Below are 15,466 nucleotides of genomic sequence, written 5' to 3'. Positions count from 1 at the left end.
GACGGATCATGATCCTCCGAGCTTGAGCTCGATCAGGGAGGGAAAACACCGAAACACCGATCCCTAGGAATTTCGCGGGGAACAACTCGGTTGCCGTTACGTTCCTCAAGGTTGATCACGTAATCGGATACGCGGAGGAAAGGTTATACACGATATAACGAAAATGCGTGCAATCTTCTCGCGATTTATAACGATTGAACGATATAATCCTCGATCGATATATTTACGATCACGGTAGTAGATAGAAGATAAAGATAAGAAGATAAGAAGATAAAGATAGAAGAATCGAATATGCACAGTGGGACGAAGGTGGCATCTCCGAAAAAACCTCGTCCTCTCCTTCGATCGCGTGGAATAACACGCCTTCTCGCCTTAAAATAGTCGCGGTTCAAACAACCTTGACGACGTTGGCCGATTCGATGGCCGCCTCGGGCATAAGCTGCCCCGAGTGAACCGTTTCACCGATGCATAATTCATCGGGAGAAGGCGTGAAAGACGGGCGAGCGTATTTTTCCCCCGGATTTGCACGAGATTCCTTCCGAGAGATCCAGCGCGTCCACCGGTTTATCTTCCGGTCGCGAGATCGCGAATCAAACGGAGGAGGGGAGGGGAGGGGACGACGACACGACGAACGAGGAGACGTGTACCAATGACGCTCGTTTCTAAGCCGGCATCCCTCTATGAATCGACACGGCAGGCCGTAGATTAAGCGTAATGGTGCAAAGTATAGGAGGCGCACGTCCGTGGATTCTTCTTCTTCTTCTTCTTCTTCTTCTTCTTCTTCTTCTTCTTCTTCTTCTTCTCCTTCTTCTTCTCCGTGGCCTCCGCCTGTGCGAAATGCCTCGAGGCGGCGGGGTTCACCGACACCGGTGTACTCTCTAGCCGGGGTACACGATGTCATTAGACGTCGCGCGAAACGCGATGTGTAACCAGGCTTCGTCGTAGGTCTCGTTCGACGACACCGCACGTGATTTCACGGAACGGGCCGTGAACGGCGAGCACGGAACCGGGAGAAAAAGTGTTTCCTCGTCTCTTAACGAGGATAAAAACGCGCATCCAAAGGATTTTAATCTATCCACTAAGAGAATGATGATTGGAAGAGGAAGCACGATTTAATATCTTTGAGGGCGAGATATATACGAGGTCTCGTCTTTGAATTTTAATCAATCGGCAACGATTTCAGGCAGGAAATGATACGTAAGATCATCTATCTATGTATTTAAAGGCTTTTTATATTCATTTCTTTTTTGTTTCTCTTTCAATCGAGAATACTTTTTAATATTTGCAGACACGCGTATCCTTGTATTTTCCCTCTCCTACAAATTTTCTCTTTTTCTCCAACGAATATATCATACGTTGAAAATATAATTAAAATCCGATTGAAACTTGAGAAAGAGAGAGAGAGAGAGAGAGATTAATTTTATAATTCGAAGAATTCAATATCGCCTTCCGATGTAATTAATGCACAAAATTCGACGTATCACGTCGAAACGTATGTCGTCGTTCATAGAAAAACGATGAAGAAAAGTGGGAAGGAGCGGTCGCCTCGAACAACGGATCCATCCGCTCCACCAATAATTACTCCGCAAATATTTGCGGACGTTTGCCACCATCCGACCGACGAAATACCAGATGAGATTTTTCTCCTCTCAAGATATCCTTGAACCGATTCAATCCCCGGTTTTTTAATCCATCCTGCCTCCTCCGGCGATGTAGCGCGCCTATATCCGTATATAATACAGGTTGTATTAACCGTTGTGCTCCATGAACTGGCAGACGCACAGAGATCCCCGGATCCCATGAATTTTTCCTTCCGCGGATCGGAGCAACGATCCGTTCACGGCACGATGCAATCTTTTAAAGCATCGGGCAACGATCCATGAGATCCGGCCACGGGAGGGAGATCTCTGGGCTTCCGTGAATCCAGCCTACGCGATCCTTTCCACGATATCGACGTACCATCCTTTTTCCTTCGATTGAAAAAACCTGATAAAAGGACCTCTGCTCTCCCTCCCAGGGATCGCATTGTTCACGGTTGCCCGCTGGACACGAAACAACGTTGCGCAAGGTCAAGCGATTACGTTAAACCGCGAGTTCGCGGTTGCCTGCTGGACACCAAACATCCGTTTCGAGAGATTCTCTTTTTTTTTTTTTTTTTTTTCTCTATTCTTTTAATCGAACGAATCCTCGCGTTAATATGTATTATCTGCATAGGATAGAAAATTTTGTTCGAACGAAGGGATAAATTTTTGCCAAATTTTTTTGCGAAAAAGATAAGTATAGAAGTATTGGAAATCGTTCGAATCTCGGGCGTAGTGGTAGGGGATCGGGGATCTCGAGTTCATCGGGGCGTAGTGTAACGGGGATCCGTGGGGGCACGCGTTCATTTCGTATTCTTTTCGACGATGCCATCATCCGCCTGGCCAACTGTGGATAACTTGGACGCCAGGCCGGGGAACTGATCGGTTGCTCGATCAAATTTCAAAAGGTTGGCCGTCAAACCACCTTGTAATTAGTCCCCCCTCCTCCTCCTCCTCCTCCTTCTCTTCCTCTTCCTTCCTTCTCCTTGAATATCTCGTGCACATTTTCACGGACACGCTCACGGCACCCCGGGATGACGAGAATGAACGATGACACCGTTCCAAGACTTTATCCTCTTCCCGTAATAAATACCCGTTCCTCTTAAGATCCCTGTTCACTTGTTCGGTTAAACACAACTCCATCGGCGACGGAACCACCTCTTCCTCTTCCTCTCCTCTCTCCCTCGTAGAAATGAAACGTCTATCCTCCTAAATAAATTATTCCTCTCAATCCCCCACGTCTCGTATCGACGTGGATCAATCAACATTCCCTTTCCCACCACGTTACCTTACCTTCTTCTACCACGATTTCACGCTTTGTTATTGGTTCTTCCAGCGAAACGGACGTTAACGCATAGTAATGGCCAATCACATTCGCAAAAAAGGAGAAAGAGAAAAGAAAAAAGAAAAATCTATACGCATATTTCGATTTCATGGAAAAACACGGAATACCTGTCGTACAGGTTGCGCGGCATTCATCCCTCCGCTCCTCGACTTTGCGCGCGAGAGACGCGCTGCGGACGGGAGTGTATTCGTTTAAAATACCGGCCAATATATATATATATATGTATATATATATGTATATGTATGTAGGTATAGCCAGATGGTGGATGGTAATTGACCAATTTGCAAACGAGCCAGGCACGTGTCGACATGCGACGTGAATGATCGCCGTTCCATTGAATCATCGGCCGTTGTTACGTCACAATGCGATCGAGCACGAGCTTCGACGACGCTCGATAATTCGCTTTTCCGCGATAGGAAAAAATTGTTCGATCGATCGACTTCGAGAATCGACGAGTAATCGATAACGAGTTTCCAGTTTTCGCGACCGGCCGTCGCGTAAAACCGCGCGCGGTTGATTTATAGAGCTATAATCCGCAATCAGCGATTGAAATGAAGTAGCCAGTCGTGTCGTAGTTGATTCGTTCATTAATGAAAAACGAAGTGATTGGTAAATCGTCGGCTATTATTCTTTCCCTCGTGTTAATCTCGTTAGAAAATAATGATGATGATATTGCAGTGATATTGCTTGGCTCTGCGTGTAAGACATTTGCTTTAAATGTCAAGAATATGTCAATAGTATGACATAATTTCGATTAATGGGTATTTTTTTCGATGATAGTTTTTCCTCCTATTGTAAGATATTTATTTCCAGAAAATATTTATAGAAAATCATAATATCGATCGATACGATATTTCAATAAAGATATCAATTGGAACCAATTGAATTGATATTTTGCGAAGAAATATATTTATAGCAGAAGGAAAATAAATGTGTTTCATTTCTTGTATATTATTTAATATATAATATATATCACGAGGCATTATTATTTTGTTAGACAATCAAGATTCCATATTAAAGACTTTTGAATGAAATGAAATGTAAGTAAGTACTTTTTCAAATAAAGATAAAATTTCTTTGATGTAAGAAAAAATTAAATTCCCAATTAAATTGAAGGCCAAAATTTAAATCATTTAATTACATTAATTTTGGGAAAAAAGAATAATTTCCAAAAACTTTTTCTCCACTCTGAAAGAAGAAGAGATTCGAGGAACGTTTATTAAAATGGGAGCGCCGCGTCACGCGATTTTAAACATAATTAAAGAGACTTTTTCATCCGTTGCAAGTTTATTAAACGTGATCGAAGATTTCTTTACGCTAACATCAGTGTGGATGAAAAAGTAGAGCCCGAAGTCGAGCGAACGCATCGCCTTTGCCGGCATTGAAATCACCCAAGTTAATCGTCAGTCGGAAGCGAATAACCGACTGGAGGAACAATTAAACGCGTGAAAGTGCATTCAGCTCGAACATCTCTCGCATAGCGCAAGCTTTTATGATTATCTTTCTTAAGTCTGATGTACGAGAAATTTTCGAAGGTCGTTCCTTCATACGTTTCAATTAAATGCAACCGCGTCTTTATATCAGTGATGCATCGATTATCTAATATCGTAATAACCTTGATTATATAATTATTCGCCTCATATGAGATGAGGCATCCTTTTTGCCATCTATTACAGTTTTTCTTCCAACCAATCCACTGTGCTCGTCTCGCGAAAACGGAACTCTTCTATTCTTCATTAATGATCCCTCGCTAAACAATACACTGCAATTATACGCGGTACTATGTATGAAATTCAAGGCCATTCTTCCTGAATCCGCTCACGTGCCAATATCAAATAATCAGTAATAATCATGTATACGTACTCTTGGCTCTTTGATATTTTACATTTTCGATTAATTACATACAATGCAACCATTTGAAATATTGTAACTTATTCATTAACGAATCGCTATGAACACGTTTTTGAGATATAACGTTTGAATTTCATATGAACAGTTCCTTTCGAACACGAAGGAAAAAGTTTTCGAAAGTCTTGATATTTCACAGTCAGATGCGTTGCCACCAATCGTGTAGGTTGTCCCAATGTTCTTGCACGCGCATCCCACGCACTCACCTCCGTGTTTCGTACCAAATTGAGAATCGAGAAAAAGACAGCAGGAACCAGGATAAAATTTTGTTCGCAAGAAAATTCCATTCTATGGAATTATCCTGTATCTCATTTCCTTCCTTTATACATACCTGCGTTTAAAAGAGGATACATTAAAATTCGCAGAATATAAAACAAATGTGAATGCGTAGGATAATGGATATACAATTCAGAAAGATGAAGATTAAAAACCCAATCGTATTAAAAAAAAAAAAAAAATCTTCAAATAATTTAAATTCATCGTGATTACATTTGGCATTAATGTTTCATTCGAATTTCATTTACTAATTAAATCTTTCAAGATTTTTCTTAAATTAAACACGAAATTATTATTATCATTATTATTTTTGACGCTGAAATATATATCGTGAAATTTAACGGTATAAGGAAATGATATTCGTGATCATATGCAAATCGATGAGATTAGAACGTTATATAGCGTTGCAGATTCTAGGGATGCTCATTTTAAGGAGAATCGGAATGGAGATGGGCTGGAACAGGAATAGCAAGGGTGACGTAAGCACCCAATCTGCACACAGCTCGCACACCTGAATCGGGTTAGGTATTGGTGACTTCACCGACGCCAGTGTCGCGACACATCGGTTCAGTCACCACTGCAAATAACTAAAGAAATCGATGAGAAGCTGTTCCAGAACCGAGAATATTCGCGAAAAACCTGTGTCAAACAAATAAGAAATATTAATACTTTTCTCACAAATAGACGTTAGTCAATCGTCGATTTTATTAAGAAACCTATTTAACGTTTTTTACTTTTACAAAATATGGCGATCGTTTGGAGAGGAAATGAATTAAAAATTATTTAAATTCATTTATGCTGAAATAATTATTAAATTGTTTTATTTCCTTTCGCTTAATTCTCCATTCTTTCCTTTTTCTGTTTCGAGAACAATGTGATTGAACATTGTTTTGTCGATTGCTAAGTCTTAATTTCGATCATGCAGCAAATCACTTCGTATATTACATAGAAATTAAATTTAAAATCATAATGATGACCATGTAGAAATCTAAGATGCATGATATAGCAGATATTTATTTTCATTGTACAAGAGATGTTACATATTTTTATTTTTATGACCACGATTATTAATTAAGAATTTTTAAAATTCAAATATTGTCCACTTCAAAGATCCTTCAAATTTTCCTTGTTTTCATACTAAAAAAAGAAATTCATAAAAATTTATAAAAAATCATAAATTTTCAAAATAACAAAAATTGCACATAATTTGATCATGGATATTTTATTTTCGCATCCAATTTCAATGATCGATTCAAGGAGACTTGCTAATATAATATAGGCAACTACCGGATGTATCGATGGTAATTTATCCATCACTAAATGAATTTGTCCTTCGATGCTAATTCGTCTAGCGAAAGTTACGGAAGTAATCAAAGATGTATTAGAGATCGAATGATTGAAATGAATCTGTTCTTTATTCGAGATCAATGCACAATCTTTTGAATAATTTTTTATTATGTAAAATTTTTTGTGTAAAAAAATCAAATCGCAATGAATAATTTTTATTATATACAGATAAATAATACTCACGATTGCGTAGGTTAATATATGTAGGTAGTCTGGCCTTCAAAGTCCTTCGGTGGAAAAGTAGAAACCAGAATCATCGTATGCGTGGGCTTCCGGTAAGTGGGAGGACTGGATTAAAAACATCTCTCTATTCGCGTAACTGTACTTATGATTATCGAGAAAGTTATTACATTCCGCTGTCAAATTTTCATTGACTTTATATTCGATACTGATATATAAAAGACAAAAAGATTATATGAAAAATGTGGTTAGATATAATCTTAATACAGTTCATCATTTACAAAAAATGATGTATGTGGAATAAAAGTAAACTAAATATTAAATTTATATTAATTGCTTTTTTTTATTTATTCTTATTCAGTAACTTTAACTTTTTTCTGTTTGCGTTCTTCTTTGCGTTTTTGCTTCTCAGCGGTATCATGTAGCCGCCTCTTCTTACGAAGAAGCCATATTTCCTTGGCTCTTTCCTTGCGACCTTCCATCATACTCCTATATAAGTTTCGATGTTTCTTTTTAATCATACGTTCTCTTAATCGATATTCTTGTCTCTCCTGTCGTTTCTTTTCCCATGGATCTTCCTTTATCACTTCTCCAGTTTTAACTTTCATTTTCTGCAATTGTGTAAATAAAAAAAATGTGTAAATAATCGAAAAATTATAAAATTATATATATATATATATTTAAAAATAATTAACATTTTTTAATCGATTTCGTTGCTGTTCTTTCTCATCGATTGTTGTTTCTAAATCACCAGAAGATTCTCTTGCTTCAATTTTCTCTTCTGAATTTTTTATTAAATCTTTTTCCTGCACTTCATTTTCATTATTTTCTTTTTTATTTTCTTCTACTTCTTCTTCAGATTCATCTTCTTCTAATAAATAAAAAAATAATAAAACCAAAATTAATTTCTTTTTTTGATCCATTAATAATTATTATTTATATTTGTATAAATTATAATTGCACACCATTATTAAGTTTAAATTCAGGATCCATAAGAGCACGTTCCTCTGGTGGAATATATGTCTGATCATGCTGATTATTTGAGAATGGTGAAAGATGTGGCGGAAGTACACAACCTATTAAATATTTTTCTACAGGTAATAATTCTTTAGCATTTACTGAATCAAAAATCCACTGTGGTTGTACATAATATCTAGAAAAAAATATAAAAATATCAAATAATTAAATATCAAAAATATAATAATAAAGAAAAAGTATTACCTAGAAATATATTGTTTAGTCATATTAGGTCTGTCCACTATATGATGTGTTATTGTCTCATCATTTTCATCAAATGTTGCACCAACAAAGAGTAATTTATCCCAAGATACTTCAGCTCCAAAACAACGTAAAATAAAAACTAAAGGTTCTCTTGGTACTTCTCTATTCAAGAAAAATTTTAAACCTTTGAAAAGTGTTTTTAATTTTTTAACTTTTTCTGCTTCTATCCTAACCTCTTCCATATTTGTAGCATCACCTTCCTAAAATTGAATATAAACTAATATTTATGTCAAAAATAATAAAATATCAATTTAATTAATTCATACATTTGCAAATTTATCTATCTCCAATTCTTCATCTTCTACATTTTGTAATGTAGGATCCAGATTTACTAAAGGTACATTTAATGCTGCTATTCTTTCCGATACATATACTTCTTCATCAACAAGTATTTTTTCACTATTATCTACATATTAAACATTTATATTAATATAAAATTATTAAAAATTTATATACTTATTATTATTTCAGAAAAATCATCTTACCATTAGTAGTAAGTTTTGGAGGATAATATAAATTAAGACTATGATAAAGCCTATAATTAACAAAACCTAACATCACGATATAGAATTCTACAAATATAGACATAATTTTAAAGTCTACATCATTCTTTGCTTGAGGCTCAAAACTGAAGTGATGAGGTACAATCCAAGTTATTATTTGTCCCTTAATTTCTGCTTGATAATAATATCCTTTAATAGATACAAATACTTTACGTAAAGCTTTAGCAGCAATTATAGCATGTAAGAATTCAACTGTTAATCTTCTACATAATAATGATTGATCTCTTGGTATATGATTAAGGGATGGAAATGTACTAAACAAAAAACATAAAGTCAAACAATCATCTAGATCTCTAAGTGCATCAATAAATGTTGGATAACGTTCTTTAACAATGTGATCTAGCTTTAAAGTAGGATGATTATCTAAATATCTTTTCATATCTGAAAATTCCCTCAAAGCTCTTGCTCTTCCAACTTTTTTATTAAATATCTGAAAAAATATAATTTTTATAATATTTGTAGTTTTTAATATTATACATAATATTTACATATTAAAAATAATATGCTAATTAATTTAATATACTTTAAATTCTCTTAATTTCCATATTATTGGTTCATGCATCAAAAATTGAATATCTTTTTTATGATATAATATTTTGATAGCAGGGTCTCCTTTTTGCGCTCTTTTACGATTACGTGGTTCTCTTGGATATATTCCTTTCAATATACATAATCTGCGAAAATCAGTTAAAGTGAGCTGCAATTTTTTTAAAGCAGCTTTTCTTGTCATAAACTGTGCTCCTTCCCCAGACTGATACTATAAATTTAAATAAAAATTTTGATAATAGTATTTAAAATGATATCATATATATTATAAAATATAAATAATATATGTAATTCAAATCTCTCTTTATTTTATACACAAAAAATAACCTCAATTATAACTACAAATATAAATGATTTTAGTATAAATAGTATAAGTAATTCTAATAAATACCTTCTTTTTTCCTATTGCAACCATTTTACATCACGTTTTTACATAAAATATGAAATTACATAAATGTGTATAAAATAAATCACAATAATTAAATCCACGTGTAGAAAATAATAGAAAACGAGTTATTTATTAGAAACATAGCGCCATCTCATAGCAAATAAGAATTCTTAACCTTCATTTTGTACATCGAATTTAAAAAGCATATTATTTCTTACAAAAACAATATAATAATAATATATTTAAATAAATTCTAATCTCAATTTAGAAAATTTAAAAATATTATATAAATTTATTTATATTTAAGATATATAAGAATGTAAATATACGTATAAAATATATATATACTGATTCTTATCCTTCTTCTATTATTTGCTTTCCTTATCTATAGTTATTTTTGGCGCATAATACAAAATATAAGGATCGATATCGATAAATATCAATTAAATATATTTTTGAAGACTATAAAATCTTAATTTTTAATAATATATATAATATAATAATAAATAAATAATAATAAAAAATATATTATTTTCTTGACTTTATATTATAAATGTAATATATTTGTAATTTTATATTTAATTTTATTGAATGTTAATTCTATTTTGTATTGCGTCTATGTATTTATTATAATAATTCTAAAACATTTACGAAATATGATTACGATGTTTTCAATATTTATGATTAGATATTGAAAAACAAAAAATAATTAAATGTTTAAAAACAAGAAAAATATTAATTTTTTTTATTAATATATTTTATATTTTATTTTGTTGTATTTTTGATTGCGCACAGCACAAACAGATACGAAGTTATACATTAGCATATTATTTTAGCTTTTTTAATCCTCTTCATCTGAATCGCTTTCGTCATCACTTTCGTCCTCTAATTCTGGCATAGGAAAACGTAGTATAGCTGCTATTCCAGTAAGTTGATCTAATTCTATATACGATATTATTAAAATTATTATTATTATTAAAAATATCGAAATGTCTTAAAATATTGAAACTTGAATAATTGATTCAACTTACGTTCACCTGAGACATGCAAACTTGAAAATATTTTTACATCTCCACCAGAATCTTTTATACTTTCAACTAATTCAACATATTCCTTTCTCAAATTAATATCTTGGCATCTGCATGCAATTAATAAAATAATCATAAATATATGAGTTTAATCTATCAAATAAAAATAAGATATTATCATTACCTAAATAATTTATCTGAAATAAGTAGTGTTTCAATAGCTTGAGATCCATTAGCTTTCTCAATATGTTTCTTTCCATAAAAAGCTCTAGAAGGATCAGTCTGTAATATTGTATAAAATGTTTCTAGTGCTTTTACTTCACCTGATGCTTTCGTTTCCGAAATTCGCGATATTACTGCAGGTTCAGCTAAAATCTCTGTAAAAAAAATATATTACAAAAAATATATTATATTTACTTAAATTGAAAAATATAATATACCTTTCAAAGAGTGTTTAAAACCTGAACTAGAATGCACAAGTAAAAATTTTCCTTTATTTTCTAATATTATTTTATTATCTAATTTAATGGCCTGCTGAATCATATAATCCATAAATTGATCCTTGACAAATCCAGGACTTGCAAGAATAATACATTTTACAATATCAAAATTGATGTGTCTCAAAATTCCTTGCATTATGTTATCATAAAATCTTGTTAAACCCTAAAAATTTATTAAAATAATGAAATTAAAATATGAAATATTATTTAAAATTAATTTAATAATTTAATAAATTTTTAAAATAACCTTTTCGTGTTGTGAAACATTTCCTTTTCTTTTTCTAGGAATAACTTGGTCTATTTTTGCTCGAACTATTGTCATATTGGAAGTTATTAAGCAAATATGTGCTATACCTTCTTGCATTACAACAGCAGCAACATCTGCATTCTAAAATTAAGTATTTTATTTCATTAAATTTCATCAATTAATTGTTATTATTTTTATTTTAAATTTTACCTGTGTAGGATCACAAGCAGTATCAACTCTTTCCAAAGAAATAGAATCCCATTTAGTTTTTGTAATTGTAAATTTTCTATTTTGTTCTACATCCAGTGTATGATATGCTCCTGTCTATGAAGAATTATAAGTTGAATATATTATAACATAATTTAAATAAAATATATTTTTAATCATTTTAAATTAAAAAAATACCTTAACATATTTATTCTCTTCTACATTTCTACCTTTCAGTCTTAAAACACATGCTTGGGTATCAAAGTCAATACCTTCTACACATATAGTCAAAGTAGTTCTGACTCTATAACTATTAGAACTACCAGTTGCAGATTCCATTTGCACTTTTCTAAAAAAAATAATAATATTAAGTAAAATATTATGATTTATTATATGATTGATTATTATAATGATAATTAAAATTAATATTAAAATTAATTACCTAATAGTAGAACAAGTAACAAAATCTCCTTCACCAATAAGATTATATGCATGCCACATATCTTCTGTATTTTCTGGGACAAGAGACACACCCCTAATAATATATATTTTTTTTTAATTTTATTGTTTTTTTTCTTTATAATTTATTCAAAATAGCAAAAAACTTACCCTTCTCCATCTTTATCAACATTTTTAGACACAAGTTTCATTTTATACAGATTTTCGTATTTATTAAATCTAAAAATTTTTAATGTTAAATATTTTATTCTATCAGTTTTAAATAATTTATTTAAATATTAAAATCATTTTGAATAAATTTGATATAATTCTTATACTGATCTCGATTTTTTTGCAAATAATATTTTAAAATTTACTCAAAATGTTATATAATTAAAAACAAAAAAAAGGAATACAATATACTAAAATATTTTTATTTATAAATTATTTTTATAAATCATTTTACATATTGAAGTCAAAATGATATTTAGGTTAGATTGTACATATTGTCACAGTTTCATATGCAATTAATTTACGTAATTACCTTAAGAATAATTAACACAGATTTATATTTAAGAAAATCAGACATTCCATATTTTAAGTTTAATTAGAATAACATAAAATAAATTATGCCATAAGTTAAACATGATACTTTTCTGTCGATTAACAGTCACACTCATGACTTGATTAATGAATTTAGATTTCGTTTTAGAAACTAGATTTAAAAGAAAATTTTTAAATAGTATAAAAATAAAATTCTAAAAAATAACATAAAAAATATTATTAATTGAAAATTACTTCTACAGTTTTTAATTTTACTAATTTAATTTATTTATGAAAATTAAAATGGATTCGATAAAAATCTAATATGATTTGAATTAAAAATAATTTATAAATTTTATAATATAATAATATATTTTATTCAATAGTTACATAGTTAAATAATGAAAAATAATATGTTTCATAAATTATAACATATTTAATAACTTTTAATAAAATTATAAAAAGATAACATTTTATTTTAAATTACAATTAATTTTAAATTTATTTTAAAATAAAAGAGAAATAATATAATTTTATACAATATAATATAATTTTATACAAAAAAAGTATCTCAATTATTATATTATATTATTATATTACATATAACGAAGTTCACAAATTCGAATTCATTTTTCATTTAAATATTCAATACATCAATTTTTAAAAAATACTCCTTAAATGACATCAAACCAAAAATTATATATTAATTTAAAAATTATCTTATTTAAAATGTAAAAATTAAAAATATAAGTTCGGTTTAATAATATATAACTGTCAATGCCGGTAAAATAATAAAAAAAAATTCAAAATCATAAAAATGATTTTATTATGCATTATTTTTAAAATGTGTAGAATTAATTAATTATTTTAAGTAAATAATAATAAATAATCATTATAAGATAAGTATTTTAAATAATATTTTATAAATAATAAAAATTCGAAAATTTCATATTGAAAAATATTTATATTTAATTTCAGATAAATTAAGATTTTACAATATTGAAATTATACTATGAACAATTTGTACAACTTTCTTATACAATATTTGACAAAATAACATTTGTCTTCTAAGTTGCTTTATTATGAGAAGAGGAAGAGGAGAGATTTTGTATATATTGCATGCTATATATATAAAATCTATATAATTTATACAATATTTATACATTTATTTAAAGAGTTTTAATAATTTCTTTTTTTCTAATTGATTTTTTTCTTTGATTGCTGTAGAAAATGCTCGTAATTCCTTTTCAATTATATGTTGTAATGTGGGATCCAATTCAACAACTCTTGTTAGATCTTTAATCGCTTCTTCTTCATTCCAAACACCTATGTATGCTTTACCTCTTTTGTACAGTGCTTTTACATTATCTAAGAATGATAAATATATATTTATGATATATATATATGTATATATGATATATACTATGTCTATAATATATAATATATATAATGTACATAATATAAAGTAATATAAAATAATAAACCTGGATTATGTTTAAGAACTGTTGTACAATGTTCAATAACTGCATAATACTCTTCTTGAATTAATTTACATTGTGCATAATTTAAAAGTAATGGAGTTTTCAATTGATTTAAAGCTAACCATTCTTCTTCATTTGGTTTTTCTCTATAGATTATATATAAATAAAATATGTATAAAAGAAAAAATTAATAACCAATAAATTATAACAATATATGCATATATCATATACTAACCCAAGCATAAGTTGTTCTAATATACCAATACCTTTTGCATACATCTCACATGCAGCATTATAATTTTTTTCTTTAAATAATATATTTCCTTTTTCTTTTATATCTGGAATACTTTTTAATTTCTCATCTTCTGTCATTTGCCATACCTCTTTTTCATATTCATCAGGTAAAATGATTTTGATAAGCTCTAAAAAAATTAATATAATTTTTATATATCTAATAAATAAGAAATTAGTAACTTAATATTATAATTTATTAAATTAAAAATTAGTTATTTATTTAATTGAATTGATTACCAATTGTAAATTCTAAATCTTGAGGATATTTGATAAGTTCATTTAAATCATCATATCCAATTCCTTCATTTTGTAAAGTTACACCACAACAATGACTACGTTTTTTTGATTCTGGTTTTCCAACTTCTCTCAAAGTTTTAGACACAAATGGATATGCTGTAACTAGCTAAAACAATAAATACTATTAAAATATTGATTTTTAAATGCTATAATATTCTTTTAAAGTATTATAAACATACACTTTTATCAATTCTAAAGCAAGCCACTTCATTTAATGCCATTTTTTGTACAATAATTTCCCATACTTCAAGTTTAAATTTTTTTCCTAAAACAAGTTCCATTGGATTTCCCATTACTTTACTGTCATCTATTATTGTTCTCTGTGGATCACATTTTGTTGTTTTAAAATGAAAAAATACCTAAAGATTAAAATATAATTCTATTTATAATTATTAATATAAGTTAAAACTTATACTTAATTTAAACAGAATTAATTTAAAATATATGCATACTTTAGTTCCAGGTACAAAATTAATTATTTTTGTACCTGCATGAATTATAGTTTTCACTATATATTCCTTATTTTCCATTTTAACAGTAACAGTTGATAACAAAACAAAAAAGAAATAACCTAAAATAATTTACATTATAATTTCAGTATTATTAAGAAATGCATTATAATTACAATAATGTTACAAGTTATATGATTTTTCAATAAAATCAATTTATAAATTTTTAATAACCATAAACTATTTTTATATTACAGCTTTTTAATTAATTAATGTTATTTTCACTATACATTTAAAACTTTTTAATTGCAAATTTCTGTTTTAATCGAACCATTATTAAATTATTTATTACATTAATTTCATATATTTCTTTTTATAATTCTCTGCTTTTTGCCAAGTCAATAAATTGACGTAAAAATATAAAATTATGAACACATCATATCATAAGAGAAAGACGACATAAATGAGATTAATACATATACTATTATATATATAACTACTATATATATAATATATATAAGTATATATATATTATGTATGTATATATATATATATATATAATACGTAA

General features: G+C 29.3%; 3 protein-coding genes across 9 annotated transcripts; all 3 read right to left on the bottom strand.

Moving 5' to 3' along the window:
- Positions 1 to 5,568: 5,568 nt before the first annotated feature.
- LOC122712321 (pescadillo homolog) lies at positions 5,569 to 9,613 on the bottom strand. Of its 2 annotated transcripts, none has more exons than XM_043931869.1 (9): positions 9,418 to 9,613; positions 9,004 to 9,237; positions 8,403 to 8,910; positions 8,184 to 8,323; positions 7,858 to 8,117; positions 7,602 to 7,789; positions 7,332 to 7,504; positions 6,640 to 7,247; positions 5,569 to 6,246 (listed from the first exon to the last, which is right to left on the bottom strand). In XM_043931869.1, the coding sequence occupies exons 1-8, from the start codon at positions 9,439 to 9,441 to the stop codon at positions 6,990 to 6,992; spliced, it is 1,785 nt and encodes a 594-aa protein (XP_043787804.1). In that variant the 5' UTR covers positions 9,442 to 9,613; the 3' UTR covers positions 5,569 to 6,246; positions 6,640 to 6,989. The 2 variants fall into 2 exon arrangements, with proteins under 2 accessions (XP_043787804.1, XP_043787803.1); XM_043931868.1 differs by having other exon boundaries at positions 5,572 to 6,246; positions 7,332 to 7,507; positions 9,418 to 9,612.
- Positions 9,614 to 10,130: 517 nt separating this feature from the next.
- On the bottom strand, positions 10,131 to 12,535 carry LOC122712323 (protein pelota). Its single transcript, XM_043931870.1, has 10 exons — positions 12,379 to 12,535; positions 12,006 to 12,074; positions 11,839 to 11,931; positions 11,595 to 11,745; positions 11,400 to 11,513; positions 11,190 to 11,330; positions 10,883 to 11,105; positions 10,627 to 10,819; positions 10,446 to 10,552; positions 10,131 to 10,356 (listed from the first exon to the last, which is right to left on the bottom strand). Exons 2-10 carry the CDS (start codon positions 12,044 to 12,046, stop codon positions 10,256 to 10,258), a joined length of 1,164 nt encoding a protein of 387 aa, XP_043787805.1. The 5' UTR covers positions 12,047 to 12,074; positions 12,379 to 12,535; the 3' UTR covers positions 10,131 to 10,255.
- A 786-nt stretch (positions 12,536 to 13,321) lies between these two features.
- Positions 13,322 to 15,334, bottom strand: LOC122712325 (AH receptor-interacting protein). Of its 6 annotated transcripts, none has more exons than XM_043931875.1 (7): positions 15,251 to 15,334; positions 14,902 to 15,020; positions 14,629 to 14,808; positions 14,390 to 14,555; positions 14,094 to 14,280; positions 13,862 to 14,004; positions 13,322 to 13,745 (listed from the first exon to the last, which is right to left on the bottom strand). In XM_043931875.1, exons 2-7 carry the CDS (start codon positions 14,977 to 14,979, stop codon positions 13,543 to 13,545), a joined length of 957 nt encoding a protein of 318 aa, XP_043787810.1. In that variant the 5' UTR covers positions 14,980 to 15,020; positions 15,251 to 15,334; the 3' UTR covers positions 13,322 to 13,542. The 6 variants fall into 6 exon arrangements, with proteins under 6 accessions (XP_043787810.1, XP_043787812.1, XP_043787811.1 ...); XM_043931877.1 differs by lacking the exon at positions 15,251 to 15,334 and adding an exon at positions 15,189 to 15,229; XM_043931876.1 differs by lacking the exon at positions 15,251 to 15,334 and adding an exon at positions 15,133 to 15,194.
- Between the last annotated feature and the right edge of the window lie 132 nt (positions 15,335 to 15,466).

This window comes from Apis laboriosa, unplaced genomic scaffold (genome assembly GCF_014066325.1).
Source record: "Apis laboriosa isolate Shangri-la unplaced genomic scaffold, ASM1406632v1 scaffold1_cov151, whole genome shotgun sequence".
In the NCBI taxonomy this organism is placed as follows: domain Eukaryota; kingdom Metazoa; phylum Arthropoda; class Insecta; order Hymenoptera; family Apidae; genus Apis; species Apis laboriosa.
This window is presented reverse-complemented; position numbering and strand designations above follow the sequence as displayed.

Coding starts and splice junctions, on each gene's coding strand:
- LOC122712325 (XM_043931875.1), bottom strand. CDS start 14,979: ATGGAAAATAAGGAATATATAGTGAAAACTATAATTCATGCAGGTACA. Junction 14,005..14,093: donor TTAGAACAACTTATGCTTGG/GTTAGTATATGA, acceptor TATAATCTATAG/AGAAAAACCAAATGAAGAAG. Junction 13,746..13,861: donor AGTTCTTAAACATAATCCAG/GTTTATTATTTT, acceptor TATCATTCTTAG/ATAATGTAAAAGCACTGTAC.
- LOC122712323 (XM_043931870.1), bottom strand. CDS start 12,046: ATGAAACTTGTGTCTAAAAATGTTGATAAAGATGGAGAAGG. Junction 11,514..11,594: donor AAGAGAATAAATATGTTAAG/GTATTTTTTTAA, acceptor AATTCTTCATAG/ACAGGAGCATATCATACACT. Junction 10,357..10,445: donor TTTGCATGTCTCAGGTGAAC/GTAAGTTGAATC, acceptor TATCGTATATAG/AATTAGATCAACTTACTGGA.
- LOC122712321 (XM_043931868.1), bottom strand. CDS start 9,441: ATGGTTGCAATAGGAAAAAAGAAG. Junction 9,238..9,417: donor TTGCAATAGGAAAAAAGAAG/GTATTTATTAGA, acceptor TTAAATTTATAG/TATCAGTCTGGGGAAGGAGC. Junction 7,508..7,601: donor TGAATTTAAACTTAATAATG/GTGTGCAATTAT, acceptor TTTATTTATTAG/AAGAAGATGAATCTGAAGAA.